At 44.3% G+C, this 17,676-nt stretch overlaps 1 protein-coding gene across 6 annotated transcripts in view; it reads right to left on the bottom strand.

Annotated features, from left to right (window-relative positions):
* Positions 1-17,676, bottom strand: part of LOC143784732 (excitatory amino acid transporter 1-like) — a 213,159-nt gene that overhangs the window by 43,629 nt on the left and 151,854 nt on the right. For 4 of the 6 annotated variants that reach the window (XM_077273310.1, XM_077273318.1, XM_077273328.1 and 1 more), the window contains one exon: positions 5,005-5,339. The exons of the other annotated variants lie outside the window; for them this stretch is intronic. In XM_077273310.1, the coding sequence (XP_077129425.1) occupies positions 5,005-5,339 (335 nt within the window). The remainder of the gene's footprint in view (positions 1-5,004; positions 5,340-17,676) is intronic. 6 annotated transcript variants of the gene reach the window in all.

Here is a 17,676-nt window from a genome sequence, read left to right as displayed (position 1 = left end):
TGAAAAGCATATTTCTTTTACTGGTGCAGCAGCGGTATACAAGCATTACAATAGCAATATTAAACCCTACCTATATGCTTGTAATCCAAAACTACACCTCAACTGAATGCAGGTAACAGAGGTTTTACTAGAGAAAGGAAAACATGTAGCCCTGAAAAAGGACTTTTCTTTTAATGATGCAGCAGCGGTATACAGGTACAGCGGTAGCAATATTAAACACTGCCTATATGCTTGTGGAGCGTCCCCACGCAAGGGCAATGGGGTACTCGGCAGCGGGTCCTTCGGTTTGGGGAATGTCACGGTGGCCTGACCCGGTCCGTGGCCCTTTGAGGGGTGTCCAATTAAAGGTGTAGTTTGTATAATGTTCGTGACGCCACCTGTGGTATTCGTTCAGGGCGACCAACGCTGCTTAGGGGTCCGCTGGGGTGATGTTATGGCAGCAAGATGGTATACCTTCCCACAGGTGAAGTGAATCCCCAGGGCTTCCCAGAAGTGTAGATAGTGATGGTGGATGATGTAAGGCGCAGTGAATTACGAGGACACAAGGTTGCAGTCTCTTTACCTTGTACTGGAAGCTTCAGTATCCACAGTCCAGGGTACAGATCACAGGGTAGGCAGAGTCAGGTCGATCCGAAGGCAAATCCAGAGTCCACTTATCCAGGTGGAGATCATTAGCCTTCCTACTAGCGCCTGTGTGTTGTAGTACCTTCCTGCTGAGCAACTCGGTAAGGTCCTCACAACTCTCGTGGATGTTCTAGACGTTGTTTCTTCCTCTCTGTCCCCCAGATGGTATGGATAGGACAAACCCGTATGACTGGGATGGCCTGAGGCTTGTTTATAGGGACCCTAGAGACGCCCCGACCCCCACAATTTGCCACTGTGTCTTCTTAGGTATTAAGGTCGGGCAGCCAACTTGGAATTGACTGTCCTGCCGGTCTCTGAAGTAATGCGTAGAGTCAATTACTCCCTCGGTGTTCCGGCTACGCGCCTCAGAAGGAGGCTGCCTGTCTCGGGGCAGAACTCCTCCCGGTGTTTTCTCCTAGTGCCGTGATCTCGTTTCTCACTCTTTACAACACAGTTCTCTTTGTGTCCTTTCTTAGGATGCTGCCACACATGGGGCAGGCGAAGCTCCGTAGCTTTCTATCCCGCTAGGCCTCTGTCAGGATCCCACCCCTGACAGGGACCCTCTGTCTGCAGCTCAGATGTTCCTCCTTCTCCCCCTGTCTGCCTGACAGGTCCTCTCTGGGTCAAACCCAGGTAGCGTCTCACTCACTTCCTATCCAAAACAACAGTTTTACCCTTCTGTGAGGAGTGCCCTACTAGATAGGAACATGGCTCCCCCTGGTGGATTGGAGTGTGAAGTGTGGTGTATGTTTGGTGATACCTGGAAGGATGGACTTTATTACCTTCAGACGTAATATCACTCCCCCTGGTGGAAGAATGACATTACTGCAACGACCAGGAGTCTGGGGCGCTGCACTTGCTCTAAAATAAGTACTCCCTCCTATAACAACTCTCCCTGAACTACTTCCTGAGGATAGTTTACAGAGCATTGTGGCCCTTGGTCTCTTATAAGACCCCCTGAAACAATGCAGCCGGACAATCAGAGTAATTCCAGTAGCCAACATGGCTACTTCATTACCGTGTATGTCAGGCAATTCCCGCATAATTATTGACTGCCTATCAGGGCGTGAAACATATGGAACAGGGGCTTGAGCATGGTGCTCAAGCACCCGTGATACTCGATAGAGTAACGAGCGTACCCGAGCACCCCGCTCATCACTATTCAGCACCTGTGTCTCTAACTATGGAGATAAGCTGCTGTAGGAGATTATTCTGATAAGTAAAACACTCAGAAGGAGACTGATGACGTCAGTACATGGCGCCTGCTCAGACCAGCAGTGGAACGAGGAGGAGAGGTGAGTATTGTATTTTTTTTATGGGGAGTGCGTTACACTATCACTCTCTCTCTCTATATATATATATATTGCATTATACTATATATAGATGCCTATAGGGAGTGTGTTATACTATATAAAGAACCACAACAAGATTCAGAAAACGGGGTGGCACCAGGATAGTCAATCTTCACAGGCTATTCTCTAAGCAAAAGCATGCAGACTTGAAACACTTCCAGACTAAGCAATCAAGGGTGGTGCACTAGTAATGTTCAAAAGTAAAAAAGGAGACTTCACTTATAGCAACCAATATAACAGATCTGGCACTCACCCCTAAGATGCTGTGATTAATGTCCTTTATTTGCTACGACCAGCATTTAAACATACATGGAGAGGCGGCAGGAAAATGAAGAGAGGAGGGTGCGGGGAGACAGGTGAGGACGACAGCCGTTTCGCACAAATGCGCTCCCACGGGTCCAAGTGCCTTGGACCCGTGGAAGTGCATTTGCACGAAACGGCCGTCGTCCTCAATTGTCTCCCCGCACCCTCCTCTCTTCATTTTCCTGCCGCCTCTCCATGTATGTCTAAATGCTGGTCGTAGCAAATAAAGGACATTAATCACAGCATCTTCGGGGTGAGTGCCAGATCTGTTATATTGGTTGCTATACTATATAAAGGCCTATGGGAAATGCATTATAATATATAGTGGCCACTGGGGAATGCATTAAACTTTATAGAGTCCTATGGGGAGCGCATTATACTATACAGGGGCCTATGGGGAGTGAATTAAACTATTAAACTATATAGAGGCCAACGGGGAGTGTAGTGTACTATACTGAGGCCTATGGAGGGTGCATTATACTATATAGACATATGGGGAGTTCATTGTACCATAGAGGCCTATGGAATGTGCATGATACTATATAGAGGTCTATGAGAAGTACAGTATACTATGTGGAGGACTATGGGGTACTTTATACTATATGGAAGCTATTTAGGGGGCCATTATACAGTGAGGGGATTACAGTGAGAGCCGTCATACAGTGTGGGAGATAATGTGGGGTCTTTGTACAGTGTGGGGGCAATTATACAGTGTTGGAGCCATCAGTTTATGGGCTATTAAGGGGTCAGTATACTGTGTGGGGGGAACAATACAGTGAGGTGGCATTATATACTGCTCAAAAAATAAAGGGAACACTAAAATCCTACATCCTAGATATCACTGAATGAAATATTCCAGTTGTAAATCTTTATTTGTTACATAGTGGAATGTGTTGAGAACAATAAAACCTAAAAATGATCAATGTAAATCACAACCAATATCCCACGGAGGTCTGGAGTTGGAATGATGCTCAAAATCAAAGTGGAAAATGAAGTTATAGGCTGATCCAACTTCAGTGGAAATGCCTCAAGACAAGGAAATGATGCTCAGTAGTGTGTGTGGCCTCCACGTGCCTGTATGATCTCCCTACAATGCCTGGGCATGCTCCTGATGAGGCGGCAGATGGTCTCCTGAGGGATCTCCTCCCAGACTTGGACTAAAGCATCCGCCAACTCTTGGACAGTCTGTGGTGCACCGTGACGTTGGTGGATGGAGCGAGACATCATGTCCCAGATGTGTTTAATCGGATTCATGTCTGGGGGATGGGCGGGCCATAGCTTCAATGCCTTCATCTTGCAGGAACTGCTGACACACTCCAGCCACATGAGGTCTGGCATTGTCCTGCATTAGGAGGAACCCAGGGCCAACGGCACCAGCATATGGTCTCCCAAGGGATCTAAGGATCTCATCTCGGTACCTAATGGCAGTCAGGCTACCTCTGGCGAGCACATGGAGGGCTGTGCAGCCCTCCAAAGAAATGCCACGCCACTCCATTACTGACCCACTGCCAAACCGGAAGAATGTTGCAGGCAGCAGATGGCTCTCCATGGCGTTTCCAGACTCTGTCACATCTGCTCAGTGTGAACCTGCTTTCATCTGTGAAGAGCACAGGGCGCCAGTGGCGAATTCGCCAATCCTGGTGTTCTGTGGAAAATGCCAAGCGTCCTGCACTGTGTTGGGCTGTGAGCACAATTCCCCATCTGTGGATGTCGGGCATTCGAACCATCCTCATGGAGTCGATATCTAACCATTTGTGCAGACACATGCACATTTGTGGTCTGCCGGAGGTCATTTTGCATGGCTCTGGCAGTGCTCCTCCTGTTCCTCCTTGCACAAAGGCTAAGGTAGCGATCCTGCTGCTGGGTTGTTCCCTCCTACGGCCCCCTCCAAGTCTCCTGGTGTACTGGCTTGTCTCCTGGTAGCGCCTCCAGCCTCTGGACACTACGCTGACAGACACAGCAAACCTTTCCACAGCTCGCATTGATGTGCCATCTTGGATGAGCTGTACTACCTGAGCCACTTGTGTGGGTTGTAGAGTCCGTCTCATGCTACCACGAGTGTGAAAGCACAACCAACATTCAAAAGTGCCCAAAACATCAGCCAGAAAGCATTGGTATTGAGATGTGATCTGTGGTCCCCACCTGCAGAATCACTGCTTTATTGAGTGTGTCTTGATAATTGCCCATAATTTCCATCTGTTTTCTATTCCATTTGCACAACAGCATGTGAAATTGATTGTCAAGCAGTGTTGGAGTTGTTTAAGCATTCCCTTTATTTTTTTGAGCAGTGTATGATGTATAGGAGAGCATCAAACTGCACAGAGTGGAGTTGTACATTCTGCAACCATTTTTTGAATGAAATAAAAAGCACAACAGGACTGATATAAGTGCCCTATTTTTATAGGGAATTTAGATTTCAGCCTAACACCTTTTATGAGGAAAGTGCATTATGGGAGCTTAGATGACAACTACTACAATAATTGGATGATTTAAGACTATCATAGTGGAAAGAAATCATGGTATTTGCCATCATTATGCTCAGAAATTATCAGTATACAGTAGCTCTGATTTAAGATCTTCTGGTCATTACTGCTAAGTTTCTTAGATAAAATATGGAAATGCTTGTAGAAAACTCACTTGCAATTTGTACATCAGCTTCACTGTTGTCTCTAAGAAACATTTCCTAGCTCATATCCACAAGTTCCACATGTTACATTAGCCTTACCATATTATGATTGCCACCAGCCTCATGATGGCTTCATTAAGACAATCAAAGAATTCCTTGAGCGCTCTTCCTTGTTCCTTCATGTTTCCAATCACCAGTCCAAAGCACATGGAAAAGACTACAAGGCCCAAAGCATTGACGCCATTTGCAGAACCGGCTGCAGGAACCACTTCCTCTATCTCCATCATCTCCTGAAGTCTTCCCATGGCCCGAGTCACATTCTCCACTATGTCACTTATGTTAACTGCCTCAGTGGGAAGTTCTGTTGGTACTGTAATGTTCTGGTCAGTTGGAGCGGGTATTTTGTAAACTTTTGTGTGATATTGTGTCTTGTACTGCATAGAAAAATATATACTTTATTACAAATTAGCAACAACAAGGATTAATGTTAAATTACAATATTGTCATAGTCAGGTCATAGTAGATATTTAACCTTTTCATGATCTTGGACGTACCCAGTACATCATGGAAGGGAGTGACTTCCCAATCTTGGATCTACTGGGTACGTAATGGCAAACATGTGGCACCGCAACCACAGTTGCAGTGATCACATTAAGGTGCCTGCTGTTTCTAACAGCAGGGCACCTGGGATCGTCATCATGGGATCGTCATCATGGGTGGTTTTAATGCCCCCCTCGCAACTACGATCGCTATGATTGGCTGTTCATAGCTTAATAGTCAGTCATAGCGACTTCACAATTTCTTGCATTTAAAGAGTCTGAAATACTGATGACCATCCTATAATCGGTGCTGTAACAGCATCGGTAATAGGCTGGAGCCTAGCAATGCCAGCATAAGTAGGCTCAGCATTGATTGGTGCAATGAAGTTAATCGCACCAGTCAGAGTGCAGACATGTGATCTGACCCTACAATGACAGCCGTGCACTTCCTCATTCCGGCTTGGATACGTTGCAAAGTGATGATTGGGTCGTTCTGTTGTGCTCTGCTGAGCCTAGTGGTGCCAAACGCGTTTTCAAGCCTGTGCCATCACTTCTGCGGGTGTTGCTAAAACAAGATGTTCCTGATCCGTTCTGGATCCCTGACTTTTCCGTAATCCAGTCTAATCCCTCACTCTTCCTTTCTCCACCATTTTACCCTTCTCCATCTCCCCTAACTCCTTCCACATCCCACCCTTCTGCCGTCGAGCGCTGATCAGTACTCGATCACTCGTTTCTTTGTCAATTTTTTACTTGTTCGTGCGTCCTGCAGCCGCCGAGCGCAAATGAATTATAGAAATCACTGATCGGTACCAGTGTTCGCTTTTTCCAGGACTTTTTTTCCCCATAGCTAATTTTTCTCGCTCCCCCTTTGCACCACCTCCGTGCGTGCGTCTTATAGCAGCTGCACATCACTGATCAGCACCCGTGCTTGCTTTTGGCCATAACTTTTTTATCCCCTTTTTGCACCACATCCATGAATGCATCCTACAGTCACTGAGCGCTGGTCAGTGATGCACATCAATGAACTGCATCCGGTTGCTGCCTAGTAAGAGGGTCAGGTATTGAACTAAACTCTACAAGCTGTGTGAGAGTACCTCAAGGTACAACCCACAGGTTTAGAGTGTATGAAGGGAAAGGCACCCAAATTCAACCTGCTGAATGCACCCTGTCCTGGGAGTGACTGGGAAAATTGTTATGAACTGGTGGCTTAGGAGCAACATCAGACGTGCTCTGGAGGAGGTGGTACCTGTACTGACCGCAGACCCTGAACTTAACACCGCAACTAGCAGTAGCCGTGGGATGTACCTACCAGTCCTAGACACCTCGACACAGCCGGAGAACTAATTACCCCTATAGATAGAAACGGAAAACTATCTTGCCTCAGAGAAAATCCCCAAAGGATAGACAGCCCCCCACATATATTGACTGTGAGAGGAGAGGGAAAAAACATACGCAGACTGAAAACAGAATTTAGCAAAGGAGGCCAATCTAGCTAAATAGACAGAATAGGACAGAGTACTATGCGGTCAGTATTAAAAAACCCTAGAAAAATCCACCACAGATAATACAAAAATCTCCACACCTAACTAAAGGCATGGAGGGAAAATCTGCTTCTCCAGAGCTTCCAGCTTGACTGAATAAATCCACACTGACAAAGCTGGCCAAGAAAAACATAGAAATGCACTGAACAATAAAGTCCACAGTATGTGGACTGCAAAAACCAAGCCATGACTTATCTTTGATGATTTGAACAGATAAGCAGGAGAATCCAGGAGGAGATGTGAATCCACCAAGGAACAATGAACAACTGGCACTAACCAAAGGATCTGGCCAGACTAAATAGCCCAGTCAGAATTGGTAATAAGTGGAAGCACCTGATGACTGAAATCCAAAGGAGCAGCAGTACCACTTATAACCACCGGAGGGAGCCCAAGAGCAGAACTCACAACATTACCACTTATAACCACCGGAGGGAGCCCAAGAGCAAAATTCACAACAGTACCCCCCCCTTGAGGAGGGGTCACTGAACCCTGACCAGAGCCCCCAGGCCGATCAGGACGAGCCAAATGAAAAGCACGAACCAAATCAGCCGCATGAACATTGGAGGCAACAACCCAAGAATTATCCTCCTGGCCATAACCCTTCCACTTGACAAGATACTGAAGCCTCCGCCTCGAAAAATGAGAATCCAAAATTTTCTCAACCACATACTCCAACTCCCCATCAACCAACACCAGGGCAGGAGGATCAACAGAGGGAACAACGGGCACCACATATCTCCGCAATAAAGATCTATGGAAAACATTATGGATGGCAAAAGAGGCTGGAAGTGCCAAATGAAAAGACACAGGATTGATAATCTCAGAAATCTTATAAGGACCAATAAACCGAGGCTTGAACTTAGGGGAAGAAACCTTCATAGGAACATGATGGGAAGACAACCAGACCAAATCCCCAACCCGAAGCCGGGGACCAACACACCAACGACGGTTAGCAAAATGTTGAGCCTTCTCCTGAGACAACGTCAAATTGTCTACCACATGAGTCCAAATCTGCTGCAACCTGTCCACCACAGAATCCACACCAGGACAATCAGAAGGCTCAACCTGCCCTGAAGAAAAACGAGGATGGAAACCAAAATTACAAAAGAAGGGCGAAACCAAAGTAGCCGAACTAGCCCGATTATTAAGGGCAAACTCGGCCAATGGCAAGAAAGCCACCCAATCATCCTGATCAGCAGACACAAAGCATCTCAAATAAGTTTCCAAAGTCTGATTAGTTCGCTCGGTTTGGCCATTTGTCTGAGGATGAAATGCGGAAGAAAAAGACAAATCAATGCCCATCCTAGCACAAAAGGACCGCCAAAACCTAGAAACAAACTGGGAACCTCTGTCAGACACAATATTCTCAGGAATGCCATGCAAACGAACCACATGCTGAAAAAACAACGGAACCAAATCAGAAGAGGAAGGCAACTTAGGCAAGGGTACCAAATGAACCATCTTAGAAAACCGATCACAAACCACCCAGATAACAGACATCTTCTGGGAAACAGGGAGATCTGAAATAAAATCCATAGAAATATGCGTCCAAGGCCTCTCAGGGACCGGCAAAGGCAAAAGCAACCCACTAGCGCGGGAACAGCAGGGCTTGGCCCGCGCACAAGTCCCACAGGACTGCACAAAAGAACGCACATCCCGTGACAAAGAAGGCCACCAAAAGGACCTACCAACCAAATCTCTGGTACCAAAAATCCCAGGATGGCCAGCCAACACAGAACAATGAACCTCAGAAATCACCTTACTAGTCCATCTATCAGGAACAAACAGTTTCCCCGCTGGACAGCGATCAGGTTTATCAGCCTGAAATTCCTGAAGAACCTGTCGTAAATCAGGGGAGATGGCAGAAAGAATCACCCCTTCCTTGAGAATACCAACCGGCTCAAGGAGTCCAGGAGAATCAGGCAAAAAGCTCCTAGAGAGGGCATCAGCCTTAACATTCTTAGAACCCGGAAGATACGAGACCACAAAATCAAAACGGGAGAAAAACAGGGACCATCGGGCCTGTCTAGGATTCAGCCGTTTGGCAGACTCGAGGTAAATCAGATTCTTATGATCGGTCAAGACCACAATACGGTGCTTGGCCCCCTCAAGCCAATGTCGCCACTCCTCAAATGCCCACTTCATAGCCAACAACTCACGATTGCCGACATCATAATTGCATTCCGCAGGCGAAAACTTTCGAGAAAAGAAGGCACACGGTTTCATCAAGGAACCATCAGAATTCCTCTGAGACAAAACGGCCCCTGCCCCAATCTCAGAAGCGTCATTCTCAACCTGAAAAGGAAGAGAAACATCCGGCTGATGCAACACAGGGGCAGAAGTAAATCAGCGTTTAAGCTCCTGAAAGGCAGAAACAGCCGCAGAGGACCGATTCGCCACATCAGCGCCCTTCTTCGTCAAATCGGTCAAGGGTTTAACCACACTGGAGAAGTTAGCAATGAAACGACGATAAAAATTAGCAAAGCCCAAAAATTTCTGAAGGCTCTTCACAGATGTGGGCTGAACCCAATCATGAATGGCCTGAACCTTAACCGGATCCATTTCAATAGACGAAGGAGAAAAAATGAAACCCAAAAAAGAAACCTTCTGAACTCCAAAGAGGCACTTAGACCCCTTCACAAATAAAGCATTATCACGAAGGATCTGAAATACCATTCTGACCTGTTTCACATGAGACTCCCAATCATCGGAAAAAATCAAAATATCATCCAAATATACAATCATGAATTTATCAAGATAATTCCGAAATATATCATGCATGAAGGACTGAAACACAGATGGAGCATTAGAAAGCCCGAAAGGCATCACAAGGTATTCAAAATGGCCTTCGGGCGTATTAAACGCAGTTTTCCATTCGTCACCCTGTTTAATACGAACAAGATTATACGCCCCTCGAAGGTCAATCTTAGTAAACCAACTAGCCCCCTTAATCCTAGCAAACAAATCAGAAAGCAAAGATAAAGGGTATTGAAATTTGACCGTGATCTTATTCAAGAGGCGATAATCAATACAGGGTCTCAAGGAGCCATCCTTCTTGGCAGCAAAAAGAATCCCGCTCCCAATGGTGACGAAGATGGCCGAATATGCACTTTCTCCAAGGACTCATTAACATAACTCCGCATGGCGGTATGTTCTGGCACAGACAAGTTGAAAAGTCGTCCCTTAGGGAACTTACATCCTGGAATCAAGTCAATAGCACAATCACAGTCCCTAAGTGGAGGAAGGGAACTGGACTTGGGCTCATCAAACACATCCTGGAAATCTGACAAAAACTCAGGAATTTCAGAAGAGGAGGAGGAGGAAATTGACATCAAAGGAACGTCATTATGAATCCCCTGACAACCCCAACTAGTCAGAGACATAGATTTCCAATCCAGCACCGGATTATGTACCTGTAACCATGGAAAACCCAGTACAATAACATCATGCAAATTATGCAACACCAGAAAACGACAATCTTCCTAATATGCTGGTGCCATGCACATGGTTAGCCGTGTCCAAAACTGAGGTTTATTTTTAGCCAAAGGTGTAGCATCAATGCCCCTCAAAGGAATAGGGGTCTGCAAAGGCTGCAAGGGGAAACCACAACGCTTGGTGAATTCTAAGTCCATCAATTTCAAAGTGGCGCCTGAATCCACAAACGCCATGACAGAAAATGACGACAATGAGCATATCAAGGTCACAGATAAGAGAAATTTGGGCTGTACAATACTGATAGTAACAGACCTAGCGACTCTCTTAGTACGCTTAGGACAATCAGAAATTACATGAGCAGAATCGCCGCAGTAAAAACACAACCCATTCTGACGTCTGAATCCTTGCTGTTCAGCTCTAGTCAAAATCCTAATACACTGCATAGGCTCAGGACTCCGCTCAGAGGATAATGCCATCGTGTGCACATCTCTGCGCTCGCGCAAGCGCCGATCAATCTGAATGGCCAGAGACATAGAATCATTGAGACCAGCAGGCGTGGGGAACCCCACCACAACGTCCTTAACAGATTCAGAAAGACCCTTTCTGAAAATTGCCGCTAAAGCATCCTCATTCCATTTAGTGAGCACAGACCATTTTCTAAATTTCTGGCAGTATGATTCTGCCGCTTCCTTGCCCTGACACAGGGTCAACAAGGTTTTTTCTGCATGATCCACTGAATTAGGTTCATCATACAATAACCCTAGCGCCTGAAAAAAGGTGTCTATATTAAGCAAGGCCGGATTCCCTGTTTCCAGGGAAAATGCCCAGTCCTGAGGGTCACCACGCAGCAGAGAAATGACAATTTTAACTTGCTGAATGGGATCACCAGAGGAACGGGGTTTCAGAGCAAAAAACAGTTATTTTTAAAGCTCAAAAACTTGGACCTGTCCCCAAAAAACAAATCAGGAGTTGGAATTCTAGGCTCTAGAACCGGAGTCTGGACAACATAATCAAAAATACCCTGTACTCTTGCAGCAAGTTGATCCACATGCGAAGCCAAAGCCTGAACATCCATGTCAGCGCCAAACTCCTGAACCACCCAGAGATTAAGAGGGAAGAGAAGACAAAGTAGACTGCAGAGAAAAAAATGGCTCAGCACTTTTCTTCCCTTCTTTGCATTTAACTCATTCTTGGCCAGTTGTACTGTTATGAACTGGTGGCTTAGGAGCAACATCAGACATGCTCTGGAGGAGGTGGTACCTGTACTGACCGCAGACCCTGAACTTAACACCGCAACTAGCAGTAGCCGTGGGATGTACCTACCAGTCCTAGACACCTCGACACAGCCGGAGAACTAATTACCCCTATAGATAGAAACGGAAAACTATCTTGCCTCAGAGAAAATCCCCAAAGGATAGACAGCCCCCCACATATATTGACTGTGAGAGGAGAGGGAAAAAACATACGCAGACTGAAAACAGAATTTAGCAAAGGAGGCCAATCTAGCTAAATAGACAGAATAGGACAGAGTACTATGCGGTCAGTATTAAAAAACCCTAGAAAAATCCACCACAGATAATACAAAAATCTCCACACCTAACTAAAGGCATGGAGGGAAAATCTGCTTCTCCAGAGCTTCCAGCTTGACTGAATAAATCCACACTGACAAAGCTGGCCAAGAAAAACATAGAAATGCACTGAACAATAAAGTCCACAGTATGTGGACTGCAAAAACCAAGCCATGACTTATCTTTGATGATTTGAACAGATAAGCAGGAGAATCCAGGAGGAGATGTGAATCCACCAAGGAACAATGAACAACTGGCACTAACCAAAGGATCTGGCCAGACTAAATAGCCCAGTCAGAATTGGTAATAAGTGGAAGCACCTGATGACTGAAATCCAAAGGAGCAGCAGTACCACTTATAACCACCGGAGGGAGCCCAAGAGCAGAACTCACAACATTACCACTTATAACCACCGGAGGGAGCCCAAGAGCAGAATTCACAACAGAAAATTGTGTGGGATTTGATGCACCCACTGCAAGATCAAGGTTATCATCTCTACATAGATAACTTTTATACCAGCATCCCACTCTTCAAATCCCTCTCTGTGCGAGCTACTGCAGCATCCGGTACTGTCTGCAAAAAACAAAGATGCCTCCCAAGACGTTAATTGGGCAGCTGCTCAGAAAGAGAGAGCAGAGCCCAATGTAGCGACAACATGCTGGTGGTCAAGTACAAGAACAAGAGCGATGTCCTTTCCTCGACCACCATACATGGTCCACAAGCCAGACTGTCCTGGGGAACAAAAAAAATATGGGAGAAGTTGATCTCACTGATCAAGTCCTCCAACTGTACAGTGCCATGAGAAAACCTAAGGTGTGGTACAAGACGCTGGTCATGCATGTCATACAGATGGCAATGTATAACATTTTTGTGCTATCAAGAGGGGAAAGGCCAGACCGGTACCTACCTTCAGTTCCAGAAGGTAGCGATCAAGGCCCTAATATTTGGCAGTTGGGAAGGAGCGGACCCCAGTACTTCCGGAACTGAATGTGCTCGTATCGTACCAAGTCAACATTTCCTCGGTGAGGTCCCTCACACCTCAAAGAAAGGAAGTTTGCAAAATAGGTGCAGAATGTGTTACAGAAGGGGGATAAGAAATGACATCATTTGGCAATGTGACACCTGCCCTGAAAAAAATTGCCTGTCTATAAAAGAATGCTTCAAACTGTACCACGCATCCATGTATTACTAAATGTATTTCTGCACAATTTACATAAGCCAACTTGATGCAGTCTACACAATTTACATATGCCACCACATTATAAAAGTCACATACCAGGAAAACACTTGATCAGTTCCAATACAGGGTCACCTATGGGGGAATTTCTATGGTTTAGGCACATCAGGGGCTCTTCAAACGCAACATGGCGTCTGCTCACGATTCCAGACAATTTTGCATTCAAAAGGTGATCATTCCCTTCCGAGTTTTGCCATGCGCCCAAACAGTAGTCTTCCCCCACATATGGCATATCAGTGTACTCAGGAGAAATTGCACAACAATTTTTGGGGTCCATTTTCTCCTGTTACCCTCATGAAAAAAAATAAAATTTGGGGAAAAAAATAAAACCTTAATTGTTTCCTTCAGTTGCTTCACAGGTACTGAAGCAATGTGGAAGGGTTAATAAACTTATTGATTGTGGTTTTGAGCACCTTGAGGGGTGCAGTTTTTAGAATGGTGTCACTTATGTATTTTCTGTCACGTAGGCCCCTCAAAGTCACTTCAAAAGTGATGTGGTCCCTTAAATAATGGTTTTGTAAATTTTGTTGGAAAAATGAGAAATCACTGGTCAACTTTTAACTCTTCTAACTTCCTAATAAAGAAGTGTTCTGTTTCAAAAAGTGTGCTTATGTAAAGTAGACATGTGGGAAATATTATTCATTAACTATTTTGTGTTACATAACTCTCTGGTTTAAAAGGCATAAAAAAAAGTTTGACATTTTCTCCAAATTTTAATTTTTTTCACAAATAGACGCAAGTCATATCGAACAAATATTACCACTATCATGAAGTACAATATGTCACAAGAAAAAAACAATCTCAGAATCAGTGGGATCTGTTGAAGCATTCCAGAGTTATTACCACATAAAGTGACACTGGTCAGAATTGTAAAATTTGGCCTGGTCGTGAAGGTGAAAACAGGCTTGGGGGTGAAGAGGTTTAAGAAAACTTATGAAAATTGTATATCTCTCACTAAGGCTGGTGTCACACATCGTAGGGAAATGCGGTCCGTTTTTTACAGGCATGATAAGCAGAAAAGTTCCTGAACAGTGATCCGTATTCAACGCGAGGATGCAATTTTTTCTCAAAAAATTATCCGTGTGCAATCCATAAGGCATCCGTACGGCGAGATTTTCTTGCCGGCTTGCAAAATGGACATAGAATGGATTCATGGGCTCAAATACTCGTGAAAACAATGAAAACATATATACAGTCTATATATACATATATATATATAAACATATAAACACACACATATATATATATATATATATATATATATATATATATATATATATATATATATATACAGTTAGGTCCATATATATTTGGACAGAGACAACATTTTTCTAATTTTGGTTATAGACATTACCACAATGAATTTTAAACAAAACAATTCAGATGCAGTTGAAGTTCAGACTTTCAGCTTTCATTTGAGGGAATCCACATTAAAATTGGATAAAGGGTTTAGGAGTTTCAGCTCCTTAACATGTGCCACCCTGTTTTTAAAGGGACCAAAAGTAATTGGACAGATTCAATAATTTTAAATATAATGTTCATTTTCAGTACTTGGTTGAAAACCCTTTGTTGGCAATGACTGCCTGAAGTCTTGAACTCATGAACATCACCAGACGCTGTGTTTCCTCCTTTTTGATTCTCTGCCAGGCCTTCACTGCGGTGGTTTTCAGTTGCTGTTTGTTTGTGGGCCTTTCTGTCTGAAGTTTAGACTTTAACAAGTGAAATGCATGCTCAATTGGGTTGAGATCAGGTGACAGACTTGGCCATTCGAGAATATTCCACTTCATTGCTTTAATAAACTCCTGGGTTGCTTTGGCTTTTTGTTTTGGGTCATTGTCCATCTGTAGTATGAAACGATGACCAATCAGTTTGGCTGCATTTGGCTGGATCTGAGCACACAGTATGTCTCTGAATACCTCAGAATTAATTTGGCTGCTTCTGTCCTGTGTCACATCATCAATAAACACTAGTGACCCAGTGCTACTGGCAGCCATGCATACCCAAGCCATCACAGTGCTTCCGCCGTGTTTTACAGATGATGTGGTATGCTTTGGATCATGAGCTGTACCATGCCTTCGCCATACTTTTCTCTTTCCATCATTCTGGTAGAGGTTGATCTTGGTTACATCTGTCCAAAGAATGTTCTTCCAGAACTATGCTGGCTTTTTTAGATGTTTTTTTAGCAAAGTCCAGTCTAGCCTTTTTATTCTTGATGCTTATGAGTGGCTTGCACCATGGAGTGAACCCTCTGCATTTATTTTGATGTAGTCTTCTCTTTATGGTAGATTTGGATATTGATACGCCTACCTCCTGGAGAGTGTTGTTCACTTGGTTGGCTGTTGTAAAGGGGTTTCTCTTCACCATGGAGATTATTCTGCGATCATCCACTAATGTTGTCTTCCTTGTGCTCCCAGGTCTTTTTGCATTGATGAGTTCACCAGTGCTTTCTTTCTCTTTCTTTCTCAGGATGTACCAAACTGTAGATTTTGCCACTCCTAATATTGTAGCAATTTCTCGGATGTTTTTTTTTCTGTTTTCGCAGCTTAAGGATGGCTTGTTTCACCTGCATGGAGAGCTCCTTTGACCGCATGTTTACTTCACAGCAAAATCTTCCAAATGCAAGCACCACACTTCAAATCAACTCCTGGCCTTTTATCTGCTTAATTGAGAATGACATAACAAAGGGATTGCCCACACCTGTCCATGAAAGAGCCTTGGAGTCAATTGTCCAATTACTTTTGGTCCCTTTAAAAACAGGGTGGCACATGTTAAGGAGCTGAAACTCCTAAACCCTTCATCCAATTTTAATGTGGATACCAGCACATGAAAGCTGAAAGTCTGAACTTCAACTGCATCTGAATTGTTTTGTTCAAAATTCATTGTGGTAAAGTCTATAACCAAAATTAGAAAAATGTTGTCTCTGTCCAAATATATATGGACCTAACTGTATATTATATATATATATATATATATATATATATATATATATATATAATATATATATATATATATACAGTATATACACACATACACACACACAGTACATTGGACACACTCTCATTTAAGGATTTTTCTGTATTTTCTTGACTATAAAAATTGTACATTCACACTGAAGGCATCAAAATTATGAATTAACACATGTGGAATTATATACTTAACAAAAAAGTGTGAAACAACTGAAATTATGTCTTATATTCTAGGTTCTTCAAAGTAGCCACCTTTTGCTTTGATGACTGCTTTGCACACTCTTGGCATTCTCTTGATGAGCTTCAAGAGGTAGTCACCGGAAATGGTCTTCCAACAATCTTGAAGGAGATCCCAGAGATGCTTTGCACTTGTTGGCTCTTTTGCCTTCACTCTGCGGTCCAGCTCACCCCAAACCATCTCGATTAGGTTCAGGTCTGGTGACTGTAGATGCCAGGTCATCTGGCGTAGCACCCCATCACTCTCCTTCTTGGTCAAATAGCCCTTACACAGCCTGGAGGTGCGTTTGGGGTCATTGTCCTGTTGAAAAATAAATGATGGTCCAACTAAACGCAAACCGGATGGAATAGCATGCCGCTGCAAGATGCCGTGGTAGCCATGCTGGTTCAGTATGCCTTCAATTTTGAATAAATCCCCAACAGTGTCACCAGCAAAGCACCCCCACACCACCTCCTCCATGCTTCACGGTGGGAACCAAGCATGTAGAGTCCATCCGTTCACCTTTTCTGCATCGCACAAAGACACGGTGGTTGGAACCAAAGATCTCAAATTTGGACTCATCAGACCAAAGCACAGATTTCCACTGGTCTAATGTCCATTCCTTGTGTTCTTTAGCCCAAACAAGTCTCTTCTGCTTGTTGCCTGTCCTTAGCAGTGGTTTCCTAGCAGCTATTTTACCATGAAGGCCTGCTGCACAAAGTCTCCTCTTAACAGTTGTTGTAGAGATGTGCCTGCTGCTAGAACTCTGTGTGGAATTGACCTGGTCTCTAATCTGAGCTGCTGTTGACCTGCAATTTCTGAGGCTGGTGACTTGAATAATCTTATCCTCAGAAGCAGAGGTGACTCTTGGTCTTCATTTCCTGGGGTGGTCCTCATGTGAGCCAGTTTCTTTGTAGTGGTTGATGGTTTTTGCAACTGCACTTGGGGACACTTTCAAAGTTTTCCCAATTTTTCGGACTGACTGACCTTCATTACTTAAAGTAATGATGGCCACTCGTTTTTCTTTACTTAGCTGCTTTTTTCTTGCCATAATACAAATTCTAACAGTCTATTCAGTAGGACTATCAGCTGTGTATCCACCAGACTTCTGCACAACACAACTGATGGTCCCAACCCCATTTATAAGGCAAGAAATCCCACTTATTAAACCTGACAGGGCACACCTGTGAAGTGAAAACCATTCCGGTGACTACCTCTTGAAGCTCATCAAGAGAATGCCAAGAGTGTGCAAAGCAGTCATCAAAGCA

The sequence above is a fragment of the Ranitomeya variabilis genome, chromosome 1, assembly GCF_051348905.1.
Source record: "Ranitomeya variabilis isolate aRanVar5 chromosome 1, aRanVar5.hap1, whole genome shotgun sequence".
Taxonomy (NCBI): domain Eukaryota; kingdom Metazoa; phylum Chordata; class Amphibia; order Anura; family Dendrobatidae; genus Ranitomeya; species Ranitomeya variabilis.
The sequence above is the reverse complement of the archived record's forward strand: the minus strand, read 5'-3'. Positions and strand labels throughout refer to the sequence as shown.